General features: G+C 33.9%; 1 protein-coding gene across 1 annotated transcript; it reads right to left on the bottom strand.

Annotated features, from left to right (window-relative positions):
* Positions 1 to 88: 88 nt before the first annotated feature.
* Positions 89 to 24,700, bottom strand: LOC100371202 (uncharacterized). Its single transcript, XM_085503766.1, has 13 exons — positions 24,366 to 24,700; positions 23,581 to 23,761; positions 23,067 to 23,181; positions 21,824 to 22,036; positions 21,345 to 21,540; positions 20,789 to 20,951; positions 12,295 to 12,533; positions 9,411 to 9,547; positions 7,549 to 7,746; positions 5,772 to 6,427; positions 4,720 to 4,834; positions 3,669 to 3,797; positions 89 to 1,695 (listed from the first exon to the last, which is right to left on the bottom strand). Exons 1-13 carry the CDS (start codon positions 24,502 to 24,504, stop codon positions 1,615 to 1,617), a joined length of 2,562 nt encoding a protein of 853 aa, XP_085359892.1. The 5' UTR covers positions 24,505 to 24,700; the 3' UTR covers positions 89 to 1,614.
* Between the last annotated feature and the right edge of the window lie 361 nt (positions 24,701 to 25,061).

Genomic DNA, 25,061 nt, shown 5'->3' with positions numbered 1-25,061 from the left:
ATAACTCTGAGCACAGAGTATAGTACACTGAGTTCATAGTTTTCATAATTTAATTTAAACCAGCAATAAAAAAAATGAATAGTCCATGTTTACAGTAAAATATTTATTTGTCATACGTTTGCAATGTTTACAAGTTTGTTGTCACATCTTGTGTATGATTGGAGTTTCATAGCATCGTGTGGAAGTAAAATTTGAATATCTGATGCCACCGCCCTTCAATAAATAGACAAAAGTACTGAAGACACAATCAAAAATTTATAAAAAAAAAAACATTACAAAATATATAAATTTGAATAAAAACACAATTCTTGAAGTATAATACTTTAAGCATAGAGTGAGTTAACATAAAAGGCACTAAGGTGAAATTAAATTTTTTGTAATCAGAAGTAATCATTGTAATAAAAGAATAAATAAATTGCAGTATTTTGTTTTATTTGAAATGCTATACAGCATCACGAAAAAAAAAATGGTTCTAATCTGGTAAAATATGTGCCACTCTATTCAGCAAGATTTATAACAGTGTATAATTGAGGGCAGTGTATAACTGCGAAGCTGTTTATGGTTGAGGGCGCTATATTATATAAACAAAAGGGAAGCCTATGAATGAACAATGAGTTTTGTTCTATCTCCAGTGTATATTTAACTAGATAAACACTGTCAACATGTCTGTTACTTAAAAATCAACAAACCCGCATCCATCCATCCATCCATGGGTCATCTAAATACTCCCACAGCAGTATGTCAGTTATCCTTGTGCATACAAACACAATATCCTCAGGGGCGGACATCCGGGCATTTTCACCGCATGGCAACCATCGAGGTGAAAACAAAGGCCAAAAACTTGCAGAAAACGGTACTTTGGGATGATTGTTGAGACTCCCCTGAACCTTCCGGACCAGGTTGACTTTTGCTCCTCAAGAGAGAAAGAGTTTGTGATTCAATATGAGGCACATATTTATAGAGTGATACAATTGTCATGGTATGACTTGAAACCACAAATATAAAACCATTCTAAGATGATTAAGTCTCTAATAATTCATTATTAATAATTTAATTTAGAATGCAAACACTGGCTGATTCTAAAATTCAGATGTACTTCAGTATGGCTGGTTCAGATAGTCATTAGAGGTAATATTTATATTACAATTTTCATATATTCAGCTTGAGATATTAAAAAAAAATTCACTAATTTGTCATGGCACAAGTATAGATGTGTGTTCATAGTCAGGGCCTTGATAATATTTACACAGCAAACCCATTGCATTCATTTTTAAAAATATTTTCGAATTTCACAATCCAAACTGAAACGAAAATTTATATTAGAATAACATTGAAACATTTTTAAATTACATCATATTGCCACTGCACTTTTTGATTGGCTGGTTGTATTACCCTGTATGACATGTGTTAACAGGATTCCCATTTAGGGATGTTATTTTCTCATTCAATTTTTATTGAATTTAATAAATATTTTTTAGAATCTGAGAAATGGGTTTGCTTCTACAACATCATATTTGCTCCTTCCAATCCCAGATTTAATATTCCAAAGAATACATCCAATGAGTGACTAGATAGCTTTCTCGTAATCGTATCTTGGCAGACTAGATGCCAGTATCAGATGATGCAACAAACATGACTCTGTCTTGATACAGTTTCTATGGTAACATCCTCTTGGTTATCTTTAACTTTGCTGGTCTGTGAAAAAAATAAAATTTACAAAAAATAAACAACAATCAAAATATAGTGATTGTTGCCATGGGTGATGTTTAATATGGGTCCCATGATACCTTTACAATGTGTTTAAATGAAGGATATGAATTCACAGGAAGTTTGAATGAAAAAAACAATAACAAATGTGGTTCCAGCAACTTAGCATTTCAGCTATTACCCAAAATGCATCAGTAATTGCATGCTAATGATATTCAGGTGGTTTGAAAATAAACTTTGCTGTTTACATAAGCACGTGCTTGTACACAATCACCATGTCTTATTGGATTACAAAATAGAAAAAGAATTGTTTACTAAAAATACTAACAAGCAGCCTGTCGGCTGAGATAGCTCCGCTGTTAGCAATGCACATGGCAATTAAAGAACAGAAGATATCATTAGAAAATGAACAAATCTGAGAGAGGTCCACATGTAGTACCTATATGTATAATATATCAAAGCAATTGGACTTGCGGTTTTCAACAAGAAGTCGAAAATATCACTTTTTACCAAAAATTACAAAAATATTCATCAAAATTAGAGAATTAAAGATATCATTATGAAATGAACAAATCTGACAGAAGTCCACATGTAGTACCTATATATGTAATATCAAAGCAATTGGACTTGCGGTTTTCAACAAGAAGTCGAAAATATCACTTTTTACCAAAAATTACAAAAATATTCACCGAAATTAGAGAATTAAAGATATCATTACAAAATGAACAAATCTGAGAGAGGTCCACATGTAGTACCTATATATGTAATATCAAAGTAATTGGACTTGCGGTTTTCAACAAGAAGTCGAAAATATCACTTTTTACCAAAAATTACAAAAATATTCACCGAAATTAGAGAATTAAAGATATCATTACAAAATGAACAAATCTGAGAGAGGTCCACATGTAGTACCTATATATGTAATATCAAAGCAATTGGACTTGCGGTTTTCAACAAGAAGTCGAAAATATCACTTTTTACCAAAAATTACAAAAATATTCACCAAAATTAGAGAATTGAAGATATCATTACAAAATGAACAAATCTGAGAGAGGTCCACATGTAGTACCTATATATGTAGTATCAAAGCAATTGGACTTGCGGTTTTCAACAAGAAGTCGAAAATATCACTTTTTACCAAAAATGACAAAAATATTCACCAAAATTAGAGAATTAAAGATATCATTACAAAATGAACAAATCTGAGAGAGGTCGACATGTAGTACCTATTATATATGTAGTATCAAAGCAATTGGACTTGCGGTTTTCAACAAGAAGTCGAAAATATCACTTTTTACTAAAAATGACAAAAATATTCACCAAAACTAGAGAATTGAAGATATCATCATGAAATGAACAAATCTGAGAGAGGTCTACCCAAGGTACATATACACCAAGTATCAAAGCATTCAGGCTTGTAGTTTTCAAGAAGAAGTCGAAAAAGTAAAACATTGACACGGACGACGACGACAGACGACGACGACGGACAATCACTCATATGATAAGCTCCGCTCGACAAAGTCGACAGCGGAGCTAAAAAAAAAACTTCATAAGACAAGGTAAACAGAAAACTTGAACAGCAGAGCAATGTATTATTATTCAATTTTTGTCATATTTCATGAAAATAAATTTAATAAATTTTAACATATAATTTTTTTCTTCAAAAAATGTCATAATGATATGTAGCCAATAAAAACTTATATCCATCGGGTCCAAAGTTAACAAAAAAAATAATAAAAAAATATACAACAATATGGAATAACAATATGTTACAAACAAGATTTAGGCGGAAATATAGATAGTGATGGTTATCTATTGTGGGTAAGTTTTCTAGACATTAATTCGTTCATCCATTCATGCTAGAGAAAGTCACACAAGTGTAGAAAGATACTATACTAGAAACATACCATTACAAATGACATCACTTTCTTTATTATAAGAAGATATTATTTTTTGCGTACCACTTTTCCAGAGGATGTTGTTTTATCCTTCTTTGGTGATATGTTTTTGGTTTTTGTTTTCACTCCAGGTTGTTTCTGTTTTGTTGCAGCATTTGGTTCTCCCTCAGTGACTGATAGTTTATACAGGTACTAGATGTGTAAACAAAAAATCACGATATGATGGGAAATTGACCAGTAGGCATATTGTGGAAAATTGACCAGTAGGCATATTGTGGAAAATTGACCAGTAGGCATATTGTGGAAAATTCACCAGTAGGCATATTGAGGAAAATTGACCAGTAGGCATATTGTGGAAAATTGACCAGTAGGCATATTGTGGAAAATTCACCAGTATATAGGCATATTGTGGAAAATTCACCAGTATATAGGCATATTGTGGAAAATTCACCAGTAGGCATATTGTGGAAAATTGACCAGTAGGCATATGTTGGAAAACTGACCAGTAGGCATATGTTGGAAAATTGACCAGTAGACATATGCTTTGACCTTCAGGCCCATTTTAGCCAATTAACCATAAGATACATTACAGAAAATATTAGTAGACCAGATGGAATATGGTGTAAAACACAACTTCCTGACATGTGTTGGAAAACTTACTAGTAGGCATACAGTAGTCAATTGACCAGTAGGCATATGGAGAAAAATGGGCCCTCGGGTAAATTATAGAAAATTTACCAGTAGGCATATGAAGGAGAATTGACTTTTCGGTGTATAGTAGACAATTTACCAGTTGGCATAGGGCGAAGTATTTACAAATAGGTGGGAAATTATCCAGTAGGTCTCTGATAGAAAACTGACCAGAAGGCATGTGGTGAATAATTTACCATAAATTATAATATAATTGTCAGCAAATTTACAGTATGTCATTATTTTGTGATATGATCCAGGGTCCCCCAACTTATTAGAAAATGCAACATTTTCAAGATGGCAGATGTGTTACAAAAAAAAGTTAAGTTACAGCAACATTTGCTTCACGTCCTCCAATACTCTAACTGTATGTCTAAATTTGTGTAGAATCAAATAGTTTAAGCCAGAAATAGTCCTTAAATACCTGCTGTACATCTTCTGTATATTCACTGTTCTTCATTTTCATAATCATGAATCTCATATAGTGGATATTGTGTAAGATTATGCTTTGAGTGAGATGAGACGATGCAGATTTCTCACTGAAAACACAAAGAAAACAAGTCATTGAAAATGACACAGTCCCCGTTAAATTTTTGAAAGGTCTCTTTGTGCTCGTCATATTAAAGCGAAGGGGTTGTCGCATGCGTGTCCTTGAAAATTGAGTCCCAAGTGGCATATACAACAGATTATTTATTTACATCAAATTCGAACACGTGTTACGCGACGACCCCTCCGGTTTAAGACATAGCAAAGAAAAACATAGATCAAAAGTGAAAGCATGTCCAAGTTATCACATTTTAAACAAACAAGATGGCCGCCAGTTGGTCATATTTGATCAAATTGCAAATTGAATTGACATGTACATGTATCCATTTATGAGAAGCGAAATATCAATGAAAATGATACATGGGTTACAGAGATATAGTAATATGGCCAAAAATAAAAACAGCCGTTATTCAGCCATCTTTGATCTGATTATGAAACAAACTGACATGTATGATGTATGTGCCAAATACGAATGAAAATGGTACATAAATCTTGGGAATATAGTAGCAAGGCCTAAAATTCAGATGGCTGTCAATCGACCATCCTTGATCCGATTTTGAAACAAATTGTTCTGGACATGTATCCTAACATGTATAAAGTATGTGCCAAATTGGAATGAAAACTGACAAAACATGTAAAAAATATGCATTTTCAAAAAACAAGATGGCTGCCAGTCGGCCATTTTGAATCAAATCGCTAAACCACTACATGTGCATATGTTCCACATAAAGTACTAGGCACATGCAAAGAATGAACGGAGTCGGTCCAAAGGATTCTGAGATATGACTCTGGGCGGACGCACGGAGGCCGAATTATAAGTGCCCCTTTTTGGACTTCGTCCGAACGGGGACTAATAATGTAGTGCTGAGGACAATAATTCGGAGACATTTCGGAATACCAAAAGAAACCTACGACTTGCAGCTGACATACCTTTCAGCTTTCATGGTTAACAAAATGGCTTCCGTGCCCTTGTACAATGCCATAGCCTCTTCCTTGGTCACCCGCTCTGCTAGAGTCCGACCTACGTTTTTGCGAAACTCTTCCAGCGTCTCCGTCAAACCCATCTCTACTATAATCTTCTTCCATAGCGGACTGGTGCAGTTCAGTTCGTACGGCACCAAGTGAAAATACGTTGGTTTCTTCGGGAGTGCAGATATCTGTATTGGGAAAAGAACCGGTGAAGCTGGATTGGCTCGATGACGGAACAAAGCAATGTGGAATTCCTCGCACTGACTTGGTGATTCTATATAGTTTGCAGTGAGAAGACAGACAACTTTGTTGGCAGTTTCCAACACACTTATCTGGGTGTGGTCAGATGACATAGTGTCGTTCACAATCAACTGCGGTGCATTTTGCTTCAGTAGAGTGGTCAAGTACCTCGCATATTTCATATCGGCCACAGCAAAGCTTATTGCAATGTCACATTTCTGTTTGTCACCGTCATCTTCGTTCTCTGTTGTTGTCAGCATTTTGCAACTCAAAGCCGTCTGTCTTAGAGAGGCTTTTGAAGTACTACCATACTTTCTTGAGAAGTCAAGTTGTTGATAATCATCAGCCAGTAGATCAATATCAGTAAGAGACATATCCTACAGAAAATAAAACCAACCAATTTTCTGTTGACTGCGAGAAGGTTGAAGATCGTATGTCTGCCCCAAAAATCGAATGATCTGATTTTTATAGCTCAATGACGGAATGTGAATGATTCAGTGGGAAACGTGGCATTGGGATACCTTTACTTCATCAGATCAAATATGTATACGATTGTAGTGATTTGTAGCTACGACGTTTAGTTATTTGCATAATGATATTAATACATTGTCATGGAACATCTCGTGAGTATTCCAGGCCTAGCAGTTGAGCAATAAACACCTTGGCTACAATTGCTCCTCTCCAGTGCGTTATTCTCCTCCCGATTCGATGACCATGAATACTCATTTGGTTCACTCTACCTTGAGAAGTCTTTTCTCAGTTTACAACGATATTATTGGATATGTTTGTTTGTTTTTGTTTGTTTTTAAGTTTCACGGCCATAACACAAGATCTCACAGTGAAAGGAACATATTGATTCAGTGTCAGACAACATATTGTGAAGTAATGTTGGAATGGAAGTATACAATGTTTTCAACTTGAAAGTACAATGTTTGTTTAATAGTACAGGTAAGTAGCATTTTCAGTTTTTACCAAGTAATTTAATTCAAATAGGATAGCTAGAGGTTCTTGTTGTTTATAAAATATGACCATACATTATCTTTAACAACCAATTGACTATATGCAAATTGTGTTCAGGTCTGCAAGTAACCAATCAGATTCTGTGTTACAATCTGCTTTTTAGTAAGCTGCATTCTAATTGGGCGTGAATATGTTATCAGAGGAGACCTACTTGAATTTAATACTCATACTCATTCAGCCAAATTTAGTGACCAACCACGACCGAAAAAAAAACAGCCTGAGCCAACAAATATATAATAAGATTTGTAATTTTAACTTATGGTATCCTTTCTATACAATCAATTTTGGGTCAATTTCACATACTGACCGATTTCCTTTATATGTCATTCTCAACACCATGAACAGAGAATATAGTCATTGAGAATTGTATTTCATTGAAGCTGGAATATATTCGCATCTAAAAATGGTTATAAAGAATTTAATTTACAAAGTCAAATTAAATTGTCCGAAAAAGGAATAAATTCAGAAACATACTTACAATTACGGATTGTTTTTTTAACAATTCTGTCTTCATTGTATCTGGATGTTGTAACATAGCAACAACCTGGTGACATAAATCTTGTACATCTTCCTGAGTTTTCATATTCCTATAGTCTAACATAGGTACTTTAGTGAACTCCAACGGTGGCTCAGTGATGTCATCAATACATACTGGGATTAATTGGTGTTCATTGTCCTGTCATAAAAATAATATAAAGCATATGACGACTAATGCAGACAAGAGAAGATTCCTTCTGAAATCAACTAAAAACAATATCAATGACCAAACTATTTATTGTAGATAGTCTTTAGATAGCATGGTATAATGTTGCTTGCCAAGCAGTACCTAGAACACTACTCACTCATCTTCTTACATTAGAGTAATGTTTAGCTAATGCTAAGTTATATTCTTCTTGACAAACTGGTGATTGTAGATAGTCTTTAGATATACATGCAATCATACAATGACTACCATCTATAGCATGGTATAATGTCTCTTGCCATGCAGTACCTAGAACGCTACTCACTCATCTTCTTACCTTAGAGTAATGTTTAGCTAATGCTAAGTTATATTCTTCTTGACAAACTGGTGATTGTAGATAGTCTTTAGATATACATGCAATCATACAATGACTACCATCTATAGCATGGTATAATGTCTCTTGCCATGCAGTACCTAGAACACTACTCACTCATCTTCTTACCATTGAGTAATGTTTAGCTAATGCTAAGTTATATTCTTCTTGACAAACTGGTGATTGTAGATAGTCTATAGATATACATGCAATCATACAATGACTACCATCTATAGCATGGTATAATGTCTCTTGCCACACAGTACCTAGAACACTACTCACTCATCTTCTTACCTTAAAGTAATGTTTAGCTAATGCTAAGTTATATTCTTCTTGACAAACTGGTGATTGTAGATAGTCTTTAGATATACATGCAATCATACAATGACTACCATCTATAGCATGGTATAATGTCTCTTGCCATACAGTACCTAGAACACTACTCACTCATCTTCTTACCTTAAGAGTAATGTTTAGCTAATGCTAAGTTATATTCTTCTTGACAAACTGGTGATTGTAGATAGTCTTTAGATATACATGCAATCATACAATGACTACCATCTATAGCATGGTATAATGTCTCTTGCCATACAGTACCTAGAACACTACTCACTCATCTTCTTACCTTAGAGTAATGTTTAGCTAATGCTAAGTTATATTCTTCTTGACAAACTGGTGATTGTAGATAGTCTTTAGATATACATGCAATCATACAATGACTACCATCTATAGCATGGTATAATGTCTCTTGCCATACAGTACCTAGAACACTACTCACTCATCTTCTTACCTTAGAGTAATGTTTAGCTAATGCTAAGTTATATTCTTCTTGACAAACTGGTGATTGTAGATAGTCTTTAGATATACATGCAATCATACAATGACTACCATCTATAGCATGGTATAATGTCTCTTGCCATACAGTACCTAGAACACTACTCACTCATCTTCTTACCTTAGAATAATGTTTAGCTAATGCTAAGTTATATTCTTCTTGACAAACTGGTGATTGTAGATAGTCTTTGGATATACATGCAATCATACAATGACTACCATCTATAGCATGGTATAATGTCTCTTGCCATACAGTACCTAGAACACTACTCACTCATCTTCTTACCTTATAGTCATGTTTAGCTAATGCTAAGTTATATTCTTCTTGACAAACTGGTGATTGTAGATAGTCTTTAGATATACATGCAATCATACAATGACTACCATCTATAGCATGGTATAATGTCTCTTGCCATACAGTACCTAGAACACTACTCACTCATCTTCTTACCTTAGAGTAATGTTTAGCTAATGCTAAGTTATATTCTTCTTGACAAACTGGTGATTGTAGATAGTCTTTAGATATACATGCAATCATACAATGACTACCATCTATAGCATGGTATAATGTCTCTTGCCATGCAGTACCTGCCGGTATATACAGAACATAGTGAAACTATTATGACCTTGCCCTAATGTTTCAACCGAATAAACCCACATGAGTAAAACCCAGACAACCCAATGAAAAATGAATGTATATGAAAAGAACAATTTCATGCAATTGTATAAGAAAGCAAAAACCTATTTAACTTTTTCAATTGAAGTTTTATTTTTTGTGTAATATTGGTTGGTTACATCAGTAGAGTGGAGTTATCATTCTTGCTGGTGGTTTGACGGCCAAGACATTCATTTTATTAAAATCTGATCTAGGGGGGAAAATGATTTGCATAATAGTCTTATAAAGGTATGTCAGAGATATGACCCTGAAACTGCAGTGATTAATACAAAATGACCACCAGTCGACCATTTTGAATGTGATCTGGAAAAAATGATGTGCATCAAAGATCCAACATGTTAAATCAACATACAAAATTTGAATGAAATAGATATATATTCACAACTGAGATATTTTTCTCAAATAGCAAAAATCCTTGATAATGTCGAAATGGTCACCGTTCAGCCATCTTTAATAGGATCATTAAACAAATTCATGTGTGTATGTATGATATGATGTGTAACATTAGCCATGAGGCATGTCTGAGATACAGGTGTGGACGGACGCACAGAGGTGAAATTGTAAATCCGTGTTCGGATGACAAAAAAGCCCCCTCTCTGAGACAGACAATTCTTACAGGAAAATAAAAGGCTGTTCGCAATGAAATACAAGCATTTCTCTTATAGCAAGAATATGGAAAATGTCTCAGATTTTCAACATGAATGTGCAAAATTGTTGTTAAAGTTTTTAATTGTATTGCCAATAAAAATATAATTAATTTGCATATAGAGATGTAATTCCATGGTAGAAGGTCATTCATAAATTTTGAGAAAGTTGGTCATAAATCACATGACAATATTCATTGGTTTATTGTGTACAATAATGTAGTTATTTTTGAATAATAACATGAAATAACCTTTTTTTGTACCAATTCGTATCATTACTGTACTTTGAGGAAAATTATATATAAATTATATTATATATATATCAGGACTGTTTTTATAAAATATTCACATCTGTGTTGCATGCTGCCCTCTATGTTTTTTTAGTGACCATGCTGTGTACTTTTGTTTTCGTCAAGTGGGTCATGCCTATGAGTAATAGAAAATATGTGGGCTGTAACGCTCAAAAAGAGCCTGGCAATTCAAATAGCTTCCCCTCTGATAATGTCTAAGTGTATCAGAGGGCATAGGTTTGCTATATAATGGCTGGATATAGGTATATGTTTATTTCATCAGAAAAAAAATGAAAATACAAGTAGTTAAATAGATAAAAATAAAATAAAAAAAATCTGATATAATGTGCGGGTTGACTAAATTGCAATATTAGCAAGAGCTGGCTACTTTTTATTACTTTTCACTTGGTTCTTAGTGTGTTACATGTATATGGTACATTTCCATCAAAACATGGTGGCCTCCTATGTAGGTGTTATATTGTTGTTCCTAATAATTAGTTTTAACTGGTAGAGTGCAAGATTCCCAAGCCATGCTTGTGTTCATGCATGAAGGCATGCAGGCAGGTACTCGTATTTGCAATATTCAGTCAGGTCCCATCCTATAATGTTTAGGGCTAGTAATGTTCAAATCAGTCCTGTATTTCTTTTGTGCCCGAGTTCAATGAGATATAAAGATGTTTTTTTTTTTTTGTGATTGTATACAGTGAATGCATATTTCAGTTGACTTTTCTCAATGCCAATTCTGAGATACCGGTAATTGTGCTGTTCTGTGTCTTAATTGGAATATGTTAATTTGGTAATGTCATGTTATCCAGACAGTACTTTCAAAGTGCAGCTGTTGTGTGTCATAACAACATTTGTTTACATGAGTCAGCTGTCAATGTGGAGATCTTGACCTACATATGTGATACATGCAAATTATTGTACTTTTTTTTCATTACACCAAATAATATATATATTTGTGTATATATATGTTAAAGTTGTCCTACCATTTTGTAAGATCTGCATAAGAGTTTTTGAATTTTGTTCAATTCATGAGAAATCTTACGCAAATAAATCCAGAAATCCAATTTTAGACCATTAGCTCATCAATATTTCAGGCTTTGTTGCCAAACCAACAAAGTTATTATCTTTTTTAAGATCACAAACTAGGAAAACAAATTTAAAGCAAAATATCATTTTTTATTATTTTTTAAAACATCGATTTTTGTAATAATTCAGGATAATTTAAAGTATTCAATTTGTATGATGTATAATATAGTTTGTACACTCTATCCACTAAAGGAAACAATTATGGTAAAAGTGTTTTGACAAAATGGCAGGAATTCACTAAAATATAACCATAATTTTCTCAAATTTTTTAGTAGGCTTCTACCATAACCTTTTCACCACCAGACTTTCTAGCCCACATTTTTCTGCACTTTTTCCTTATATTCATCAATATTTCTGGAAATGAACCCTAATTTTCAAGCCAACACAGACAATTTGAGTAAATTTTTACCAAAAAGTAAGTTTTTACCCCAAAAAATTGACTTTTTTTAGTCTCAATCATCTGAAGGTAATTGCAGACTATAAATAGAACTATTTTGTTAATTTGTGATAAAAAGAGGGAACTGGTGGTGAAAAGGTTAAAGGACAACATAAAAATTGAGCAAAATACCCATCTCACCACTAGAGGGCACTGTTACAGTCAGTGGTATTGTTCAGACATTACAACTCACTCACCGGTTTTTAGCTCCTCAGTATCAAAAAAAATCTTCAAACTGGAATCAACCTCAAGTAGACCATTCAGGAGAAGCGATGCTTTATTCGAGTTTTTATGGGAGTACGACAGGAACACGTCATATTCAAATTTCAATCGCTGTGATACATGGGATCTGTTCTGCGGCGACAACGATATCAATTTCGACAAGCTGTCTATTAACTGTACACAAGCCACCTGTATCTTCTGAATGGCATGGGGCCTGTGAAGAAACAGAAAGATGAACTGATTTAGGTTGCAAGCGTTGACCCCAAAAAATCTACAATTTCGTTTTATAAAAAGAAGTTTCCATCATAGGTGAGTTTCACATATATCGATACATTTTTGAGAGTTGAATAAAAATACCAGAAGAGTACCAGACAGGAATGTCATTCAGCGAGTATACAAATTCCCATACAATGTGCAGGTATTTGAAGTTTGAAAGCAAGGTGATGGAATTAAGGTAACCTGAGGAATTATTTGTTTAATCAAACATTTAATGTTAATTGTCCCTAAGGCATGACATCGTGAATAGAAAGCCATGGTAACAAAGAACAAAACAGTTATTTTTAAGTAGTATGTAAACACAACGCAGAGTCCACTTTGAAACATCATAACAAGAGTTTTAAACTACGAACTTGAATACAGTCCAAACTTTCATCGCATTTTTTTATTTTTGACAACCGATAACATTAACGATTACGAATTGTTTTCAGATGGGTTTATTCAAGTCTGATGTTCTGATATCTCTGGCGTCAATGTTGTTTACTGTAACCATGGCAATTTCAACAGGTAAGAAGTAATTTTTTAAAGTAGAACATGATAAAGTGCATGTATACAAGCTGTTAACCTATTGAGCCCCATCACCTTCCCATCATACTTTGCTGTAATATTTTATCTGAATTTAGGTACTTTTCTATAAAGTTTTTGATAATTTTAGACTAAATGCACATAATTTTCTGTTAACTGCAGTTCTTGATAACAATTTTGGAAAAAATACGTGAAAAATGTAACATTTTATTTTGTAATGAAAGTTGACAAAGTGTTAAACTCGCTATTGTGTGACATATTCACAAAGGGTTTTGCCCAGAATTTAATCCCCCTTGATAATAAATAAGCATAAGGCCAAAAAAACAACAACTTATATTGCCCTCAAGTCCGAAAATTGAAAAAATTGCGTCTTTTAAACTCGTGAAAACTAAGGGTATCGTAAATAGTCGAGGTATATGGACTTCATAGTATTCGGAACATGTCAGAGAAATACAAATCAACCCGAGGTTCAAAGTCGCCACTTATCCCCCCTGGGGACCCTGGGGATCAAACAACGGTCCGGGATCGTTAATTTTTAGAGGAAACACTTTTTTACAGCTTAAAATGGTGAGTTTTTAATATTTGTGCCTATTAAAAAAAAAAAAAAAAAAAAAACGCAACCCGATATTTCATATTTTTCGGCCAGTCGCTGAGGGCAACAAAACAATTTTTTTTTTTTTTTGGCCTAATGCCGAACTTTGTCTGATACTGCATCAAATAAAGCAATATCAAATAAAATAATTCAAACATGATTGTGAAACGACTCAAAGTTATCCAGACATATCTAAAGGTCAAATTTGTAATTAGCAATTAAAAAAAAAACAGAAGAAGTAAGACAATCACCAATAAATGACTCCTTTCCCATGTTAAGTATAAGTTCAAGGTGAATTCAAATTTTGCACTACCGTACTAATCCTATTACTGTACTTGTATGCAATCCATTGTATATCATGGAAATATATTATCACCCTGGAAACTCACTAAATTATATGTAAATTTTTTTGAAATAAGGATTTACATTAATAATATTATATGACTTTTCATCCCACTCATTTGTCACTGAGAGAAATTTTAAGATATGAAGAAATAATATCTCCATAGGAACCAGTGTAAAAATGACAGTTTTGATCATTTTCCATGTTTTGGGTTCTTGTTTCTCATTTGATGACCCCAATTTTTTTTTTCATTTATGATATCCTGATGTCATGAACCCTTTGAAAATGAGAGTATGATGAACCTGATATACTGTAAAATACTTTATTTTTGCTTGGAATTTATTTTCGTTGAAGGGATGATTCTATGTAAATAAAATCCAGTGAATATACTTTTTTTCCTATATTTCACATTATAAACTCATCAAATATCAGTAAAAATAAATTCCATACAAAACAACCAAAAAGCCTTTTCAGCGAAAAATTAATTCCAGCGAAAATAAAGTATTTCACAGTATTATCTTTACTTCAGCTGGAACCTCCTCAATATGTACATAATTTCACAATTGTGTTTTTATGTTTTTGTCTTTTAGATTTGGAATTGCAGATTTACACCATTTTCAACCCCTTTCCGTCTGCTGTAGTCTTTGAATTGGACACTGACGTGACAATAAGTTCAATGTCCATTTCGGTTACCAATAATGGACCAGACGACTTACCAGCAGTAAGCAACGGGTCCATTAACTATGAAGTGAAAATGTATATTGCCGAAATTGAGAACGGTATTATAGTAGACCCGGTTGAAGTTACGGGATTCGATCTGGACGATGATGCTGCATTGCGCCGAGCCAACAGCATCGTGGCTGGTTCCAATCAGCTGTTCCAAATGCCAACCCCCACAGCTGTTGTCAACTACCCATCGGAAAAGTGTTCCACTCACAGTCACCTGTGTGTCGCCTTGGAACATGGATCGACGTACGTGGACAATAATGCCGATAACGATTATTACTGTCTGAAGTTCATAGACGGGATGTTCAGCGAGGTTGTTGGACCCACGGCGTGTGCGTCAGGTGAGAAACGTACCAATAAGATGAGCTTTAACTTTGTATACACAAATAAAACATACATCACCATGTACCATTCAAATATAATGTTTTTTTAATATTATACACTAATTAAATTGAAACATAACTTCTATTTCACTTGTTTTATTTTTTTCACATAGATGTACTTATTTCAGAAGTCAACATTACAAATCCAGCGTCACCTGTCTACACGTACGATGAACCTACAACCATCACATTTGATATGCAGCTATATAACGCCGGGGGCGCTGTGGTACCTGGCGGCAACGACAACCTGGGGCTGCAGGTGTTTGTATCAAGTGACAATTCCTTCTCATCAGAGTTTGTACTGAACATCACCTATTCGCTGAATATCAACCTATCGGCATCAATCGAACCATGGGGCGATACCGTTTATAGAGGATTGTCAGTCAACGTCAGCATACCTGCTGAAAACTGTGATGTGTATACATATTTATGCGTACTTTTCGTTCAAGGTAATTGTCTTAATAGTATTATTTACCAATTCCTCCCTATACTGTATATATATATATGTATATATCTATTCAGTTCTATAAAATGAATCAATACTGTAAACCTACTAATTTTTGCTCCTAGATTGATCATTTTATGGCATTAGTAATCAAAGAAAGCTTAGAAAGAACTCCCATGTGCTGAGAGTATTGGAGACACATTAAATATAATTCGAAATTACTTAGCTGAAAACTAATTATGCAAATCAGAAAATTAATATGACCTGATTTGAGTGTAAAACTAATGAGGTCTGCGCAATGTAACAGAAAATCTATGTCTCCAAGTTTAATTGAAATGTGATTAGAACCAAAAAATTATGAATTATTATGCTTATTAGGGAATTAATATGAACAGATTTTTACCCCAAACTAATTAGGTTTGTACATTGTCCTAGAGCATCTTTGTACTAAGTTTCATTGAAATGGAATAATTAGTACCGTGAAAACTCCAAAATTTCGACCCCTCTAAAAATTCGGTTGGCTATTTATTTGCCGGGTTTCGGTGTTTTATTTACCTCCAAATTTTCGACTCCACTAAAAATTGCCGACTCATTCTTATTCGAAAATTGCGACCAGTTTTAGTTTTCCCCCAAACGAAAAAAAAAACGATGTGAGCGTTCAAACGGGACCTTCCTCGAAGGCATGAATCCGGGTTTCTGATTGACTGAGAGATTTTTATTTTATTGGTAACGAAAATATATTCTAAATAAACGAAGTTTCAAATAAATACGAACACAAAAATCTCGGCATGCTGCGTTTCTGAATTGTTGATTATTACTGTACTCAGTAGTGATTATAATAATGTACACAAAATAAATTTGTTGAATGGTTATGAAATACAAATAAAAGTCAACTAAGTTTCATCGTAAGCGAATGATTCCGGTCTCGTATAAACGTTTGATGCTGTAGGATATCCGCCATGTTCTCTTAGGTCAAATAGGTCAAATCGCTAATTAACCAATCAAAAAGCTGGATGATGCCAACGTGTTCAAATTACCATAGCTTATTTAAATATGTTAATGTTATTGAACGCAATGCGAAGAGATTGATGTTGTAGTACGATATTTTGGCTTGGATTTTGATGCGAAAACGGCATGATTTTTTTTTAAATAAAAAAATTAGTTGTTTTTAAAAAATAAACTGGTCATCTGAAGAATAATTTAACATTGTTCACAGTGATAACAGCTCATTCTCGAAAGGAAGCTTACCCGCTCACGCTAGTCACGATAAAAATCATACACGTGTACTCTTGAATAGACAGACGTCAATGACTACGGTAAAACTTAGACTCTATTTTAGCCGGCAGGATTGATTGAAATGTCCGAAAAATGACGCCAAAATACACCTTAAAAGTCCCATTTTATTTTCTTAAATCCCATTTTATTTTTTAATCCAAGGGCGAATTTACGGCAGAATTTGGTCCCTCAAATAAGGGACACGTGAGCTTTGATTCTAACCGGATACATTGCACTGGGTCGGGGAGATAGTTTGCTAAACTTCCATGTATCTTTTGTCCAATGGGTACCTGTACTTCGAACATTCGCAAGTTTTCCTAGGTAGTGCGAGACAGCTTTGTCTTTTGACCTATTAGTTTTGTGCTGACCTCTTCTGCGCGTCTTGATGTTTTGTTTTGCTTGTCATAATACTCACTGATTGATGACTTTGTTTAGATTTTGAGTTACAACTCGGCCACGACTCTAAAAACATGTCACATTTCTAACGCCAATTATTTAAAACCGGTCGAAATTTTGGAGTTTTTACGGTACTTTAGATATCAGTGTGAAAGCTTAAAATTGGTTAATTAATAACCCACAATTATTCAGGTCTGTCTATTGTCCTACAGCATCCATGTACATTCATTGATATGTGATGTATAGTACCTGAGATATCAGTGTGAAAGTTGGTTAATTATGCAAATTAGGTGATTAATATGCAAAAATATTTACCGGAAACTAATTGGGTCTGCATAATTCTAGATTCATTGAAATGTAAATGATTAGTACTTTAGATATCAGTAGAAAAGCTGAAAATTAATTATGCAAATTAGGTAATTAATATGCACAATTATTTACCCTAAAACTAATCAGGTCTCTGCATAGTCCTAAAGGATCTATGTACCAAGTTTCATTGAAATGCGATGATTAGTACTTGAGATACCCATGGAAAAGCTGAAAATTAACTAATTAAGCAAATTAGGTGATTAATATGCACAAATATTTATCGAAAACAATCAATCTCTGCATAGTCCTTGAGTATGTAAGTACCAAGTTTCATTGAAATGTAATGCTAACTACTTATATCAAATGCTGAAAATTAATTAATTATGCAAATTAGGTAATTAATATGTACTGATATTACCATAAAAACTATCAGGTCTGTGCAGTGTCGTATGACATCTATGTACCAAGTTTCATTTGAAATGTGATGATTAGTACTTGAGATATCAGTGGAAAAACCGAAAATTGACTAATCATTATGCAAATTAGGTAATTAGTATCCACGGATTATTACCAAAAACTAATCAAAACCTAGCATTAGTTCAGAGCATCTATGTACCAAGTTTCATCAAAATCCAATGAGTGGTTGTTTAGATATCAGTGGAACAGTCATGGAACCACTAAAAAATAGCTAATTATCATGTAAATTAGGTAATTAATATGCACGGATTTTTACCAAAAATTAATCAAATCTGCGCATATGTTCAGAGCATCTATGTACCAAGTTTCATCAAAATCCAATGAGTGGTTCTTTAGATATCAGTGGAACAGTCATAGAACAGCTAAAAATTAGCTAATTATCATGCAAATTAGGTAATTAACGAGCATGGATTTTTACCAAAACCTAATCAAATCTGCGCATTGGCCCAGAGCATCTATGCACCAAGTTTCATCAAAAACCGATGTATGGTTCTTGAGATAGCAGTGGAACAGTCGGACACACATACACACATACACACACACATACACACATACACACATACACACATACACACATACACACATACAGACACACTAACTGCAAAGACTCCCATTTTGTGCTTCGCACATGGGAGTCAAAAACAATATTTTGCGAAAGTTGCCAACACAATTTCACAGGACTACAGACACTTTCACAAATACATAATCTTTCACTGACTCACAATATTCATGAAAAAATTATTCTGTTTTGAAATCAAAGCAGTTCACAGTAAATGACTTGTGGGTTGCAGTACTGTTACTTGTAGCCTGTTATCTAAGAATCATTAAAATCGTCCTTCATTAATCACTATAATTAAGGCATGTAATATTTTGATACAAAATACCATAAAATACTGTAAAATACCTTAAAATACATATATGGCTCATTTGTTTATGCATGAGAACAGTGTGCTCTCTAATAGACCGAGTCAACATTGGAATGAAGTGTCACCATGGTAACTGCTAGAGAGAGCAACAAAATAAATATTGTATGTGGCTGAGAAGCTTCTGAATGGTCACGCCTGATTTTTACGCTTCAATAAAATATGAATTTTATTTATGAATTCACCAAATTACAAGTTATACTGTTAATTGGCAACTGAGCTGAAATAAACATTTACATAAATAACTCTCTGTTTCTTGGTTTACAGCAGCAACAGCAACCTTCGACGATGAAACGGCGAACAATCTGATGTGCTTAAAATTTGATGAGGTCAGCAAAAACGGGGTCGGAGTCATAGAATGTCCAGAAAACCCAGACCAGTCGTTGGGTCCCTGGGCCATTGGTGGAATAATCACAGGGGGAATTGTCTTAGCGTTCATAATATTGGTTGGTTTGTTGTGTCTTACTTCGGCGCTGTTGAAGAAAAATACTGTGCAGGACGCCACAGAAGAAAAGTAGATGCACTGTGAGCAAAAAAAAACTTGAATACAAATATATTAAGCTATCCACCACTTATCAGTGGCTCATGTTAAAACCAGAGTACCATACGTTCTTTATTAGTAGTGCATCTCATATTTGCTCTATTAGTAGCGCATGTGTAAAAGACAAAGGTGTGTGTGTCTCTGGTCAAACTAAGTAAATATTATAATGACCCAGTATACAATAAATAAATTTGTTGGTTTACATATATGTGCTTGTAATAGAGAAAATATGGTATCTTATAATATGGTATTTTGTGATACAATATCTTATATCCACTGTAAAATACTTTATTTTCGCTTGAAATTAATTTTCACTATTTTCACCAAAGCATTTATTCAGTGAAAATCAAATCCAGCTAATATACCTTTTTTTCCAATATTTTACATTCAACTTGTCAGATATCAGTGAAAATAAATTCCATGAAAACACCCAAAAAGTCTTTTCAGTGAAAATTAATTCCAGTTAAAATAAAGTATTCTACAGTATTTGCTTTGTGGAAGTGCACCTCTAATAGAAACACACATGAACTAACAATTTTTATCCATACCATTGGACCCAAGACACATCTTTGTCATTTATGCAAATGTATGAACTAAGTAACCATTTCTATGAAACCACAAAAAATTTAAAATGATTTCAAAGAAGAAACCATTTTTTTTATTTTTCAGATGTCTTTCAGTTTTATTTGAATTTTTTTAAAAATTTACTGGTCAACATTTTTGATATATTAAAAAAGTCAGTTTGCAGAACTATTAAAAATTAACAATATCAGTACAGCTGTTTTCATAAAAGCATTAAAACTACCTAAAGCCATTAAGTAACGCCCATTGCCGATTGGACTTTCCAATCATGGCTGATATTATATGGCTCATCTTAACTGTTTGCATATATTTGCATATATTTGCATATATTTGCATATATTTGCATATATTTGCATATATGTATATATAAATATATATATCCCAAATATTATTATTATCACTACATTCTTGTACAGAACATTAAAACAATAAATTGTAAAAATGTAAATCACTTTCGATAGCAGGAAATTATCATGATTGTTAGGTCACACTGATCTTTTGAAACTTTATATCGATAGTATTCACGTACTCGTGCATTGCGAAAGATCAAATGGTAATCACTCATAATTGTAAATTTTATACGAAAAAAAAAAAACAGGCCTTTTTTTACTCTAATAAATATATGTTTTAATTTAAACTTGCTTGTTTAATTTTTTGAATAATTGTAATTGATTACCTGCAATCGACGTATTGTACAAGTCCCATATAAGTTGGCAGTACGGGAACGCTTTCCACATAGAACGGTGCCAGCATGTCTCTTTTTGTCTTTCTGTTACAGCATAATGCAATGTTATACTGTTCCATGCAGCGAGTTGAACTGAGATAAGCTGGGCTTAAAACTGTTGGCAAAAAAATCCAACAATGTATATGTATGTATGTGAAACAGGAAGATAAGGACACATGAATGCAGGGATGTACGCACACTCTGAGTGGTCAATCCATAAGTCCCCACTTTTGGACTGTGCTTGCAATGGGAACTAAAAATATGAAAAGAAATATATATTTTGTGAAAAAGGTCACAAAAGGTGTCTGTTGAAGATTTGATTTGAAAAAAAGTTAACAAATATAAATTCCTTTCATCTCACGCAAACTGTGAACTGCTGTTTGCGATTTGATAATGGTAATGGTATTAACGAAAACAAAATTTCACTGTCGCTGACACTAACAGCAATTTGTCTTTCCTGGAACTGAATTGGTTTGAAGTACATGAGAAGAGTCACCGTACAACTCACCAGTGACAATTTTAGCACATTTCATCATCGCTTGGTAGATGTTTTCCTGCCATACTTCATCTGTATTCAAGTCTTGTCGTTCTTCAAATATCTTAATATTGGATTTTTGTTTCTTTAGACCTTGTTTGATTTCATCAGCAGACGATGAATCGCTTTCACTGTGCGACAAATATACATCATACTCTACGGGCACTTCCTGAAATAGATTCAGAAAATTGTTGATTAATTTTGACGTTTAAAACAAATAAAAAGTGAAATATTCCTGGACAATATTATTTTTATTTAAAAATTTTGATTTTATTTTTATTTTTTATGAAAATTGCTTCATTGTCTGTCATTATAACAAAATTAATAGCTTTCTGTTAAGCAAATCTCTCAAACAAACTCACAAAATATAAATTTAATTATTATGTGCATGTTGGATGGGACCACGTTGGCTTAGACGCCTCATAATAATTTCATCCTTATAGTTACTTTACCTTAGGTAGATATTGCTGAGTTTCATACTTTTCTTTAAGCGCACTGAACATTTGACAGACGGCCTCAAACTTTTTTTTCACCTGGTCTACCTGGCTTGACTGACTGATATTAGCAAACAGAACAATTTTCAGCTTCCGCAGTGGCAGGCCGGCTTTGATCCAGTTAACAGCGCCCTCAACCATGCCCCTCAGCATCAAAGCTTTGGGGTAACCCTAGCAACAAAAGGGAATTGAGTAGAGCATCAGTGTTGTTGTTTTCAAATTACGTTGAAATGATATTAATTTACAAATTTATCGTGCATCAATTCACAAAACGTCACCACAGTCGCCGTGTCACATCCAATGTGGGACCTACGTGATGTAATGCATGTAAATATCACGGTTTGTAACCATAACAAAGCACTGATGTACTGTGTTAGCGTTTTTGTTTTGTGAATCACGATTGAAAAGTGAATAGGTGTATCTTTGCTAAAAATTTCACCCATAAGGCCATAGTTACTCCAAAATAGGGAGCCCCACTCTAATATTCCATATAATATTCTAATAAGCACTGAAAGGCCACAGTAAAGTAATACATTTGGAAGTCTGTGCATTTCATTTGTTTATGAGTTGAAAAACATTCTATACTGACATCAGTTCTATATATTCTTAGTAATTAAATCAACCGAATCAGAATCAATGTTGTTACTACTGTAACTTAATTTTACTGAGGTCAATGATGCTGGTTCCAGTCATTTTCTGTTAAAAATTCATCAATAGAGGGTGTTTGGTATTATAGCACTTCATTCATGCAAGCACAAATGGAAAATATAAAGTTTGTTTTATGAGATAATGAATCGGCTCAAACTAAACTTTTTAAAATCTCAAAAAAGTTATTTTTTATATCCAAATTGAAAAGTACAAATAGTTACAGTACATAAGTGAATTTTGTTGTCAAATTTAGTCTCATCATCTGCTAAGAGCCTCAATAGATGAAATAAATGATAACTAATAGCACCAGTAAGTGATGTGCTAACCTGAACTCTCAAAGTTGCATTACTAGAGATTGGAATCTTTGGCCTCGCCATTGAGTCTGTGACATAACTCACCTATGATAGAGGGCCAACCCTTTTCTGTGGTCAACCCTTAGTAAGATCGAAACTCTCGTCTACCTATAATGTACCCAATAAAAGCTATCTACCATCAATAAATGTCTGTTATCGAGCCTGGTTTCAATCTGTGCAGCAACGTAACAAAATCTTACCTGATCCCCTGTTGCAAGAAGCGGTGTAATAACACTACCATCTTGGTTATTTAAAACAGACACCAAACAGCGAAACACGTCACCAACCAGTTCTGCAGGGTGACCACGAACCATTCTGAAAGAAGTCAATAACAAAAAAAAGATTACAATAATCTTTCTTTCTGAGTATCTATGCCAGTGATAAATTTGTCTATGTTTGTTATTACAGGTTAGCATATACAAGTAATATTATGCGTCTTTGTGACGTTTGAATTGTAAATTAATTTGAGCAATTGGCTCTTATTTTTCTTTTTAATAGCGAGCCCCAGATTCAAAAGTCTTTCAACAAATAATACATAAAATAAAAATACACCAACAGCACTTTTACTGAAAGAGATAGAAACAGATTTAAATATTCATTTATTCATACTTTATCGGTTAAAAAAAAGGTATACATGTAAAATATATTGTTCATTTATACGAGCTTCAAACGTGCACAACAAGATGACTGCCGAGTATCTAAATGTATACGTACCTGCGAATTTCAAAGCATAACAGCCGTTTAAAACAACAATCTTCAGGTAACGGTTTTGACCACCAACACGAGTACAGCTTACGAAGATCCTCCTCTTTATCCTGGGACAAATCTTCAACGTTGATTTTGAGGTATTTGTTCAAAGCACCAATCAACGACAAGGGTGTTGGAGAATAGTCACCTTGTGATATGTGATAAATAAAAAAAAAAAGTCATCCAGAGTTTTAAGATGACGATTAAACTGGAGCACATTATGTTTATACTCAGACAGTGTACTGCCCTCTAAGCTGATGTGGCATGTCACTGGTGCACAGAACTTTACTGTGATGCTACTAACTGTTCTAATCCACTGGCACATCAACTGAAAATCGTACATTGATATATATTGATCTTGAAAATATATTACTATAGTAATGGAATGTGTAATTTGGTAAAATGAAATTAACATTTTATAAACAAAATAGGTGTAAATATGATGCAAATTAGGAAATGCAACCACAGTCACTATTGGGGGCTGAAAATTAATAAATACTAATTAATTAAAAAAAAAACTTCCGTTATATGCTTATACATTTATTTATATGCGTATAGCGGAAGATTTTTTTAAAAAAATTGCAAAACTAGGCGTGGTTTCTAAAATCTGGTCATTTTCGTAACTCTATGTTCATAACTTGATGTCCGTAAGAGAAATGGACGTGACGGGGAGGTTCATGCATGGTCCATGGTCCTCGCCCCTCGGTCACCATTTAAATATACTGCCGAAGAATTGTTGGATTTATACTAACCACGGAATGCCGAAACCAGAACCACATCGACTTTCTCCTCTTTCTTAAGTTTCGTGATATCACCAAAACATAACTCAATTTTGCTTTCGCCCGTTTCCGTGATTATAGTGACAGAGTCTTCGGTAAACAAACCAGCCATTTTCAATCGTCTTTCCGCCAAGGAATTTAATAAGTACTGTACTTATATTTCCGAGTGTAGCTAATTCGGCAGATCACTCGGGTTGAATTTGTCGGATGGTTCACAAGAAACGTAGCCCTACATAGCGACAGATCGGCAGTTTATCTAATCTGGTTTACCGACGCGATGTGTGTAAACACAAGATTAAAGTGAACAGCGCCAATCAGTGGCAGTACGAGTCAATATGAATAGCGACACCTACGTAAGCAGTGGGAGAATCTGACTGGTTGCCATAACAAGATAATTATTGTTTTGTGGTTTATGCATATGCAAATTATCTTATTAGCGTATTGTGTGTTAGAAATGTGGGACCCGATTTGTACTGAATATCTTTCTACCATGGAGGTAGAAATGAGAAGGAGTGATGATGCTATTGTTTCCGCTGGCTTCATCATGCTTTGGATTAGTTAACTCAGAACGCATTATTCCTCAGCTCCTGAGAGCGAGGTTATTTGTAGATATGCTAGCGATTGCCTCTGTGTTTCCGGAAGTACTATGGGGGATTGCATGATGGGAGT

The sequence above is a fragment of the Saccoglossus kowalevskii genome, chromosome 9 (genome assembly GCF_978046115.1).
Source record: "Saccoglossus kowalevskii chromosome 9, keSacKowa6.1, whole genome shotgun sequence".
Classification (NCBI taxonomy): domain Eukaryota; kingdom Metazoa; phylum Hemichordata; class Enteropneusta; family Harrimaniidae; genus Saccoglossus; species Saccoglossus kowalevskii.
This window is presented reverse-complemented; position numbering and strand designations above follow the sequence as displayed.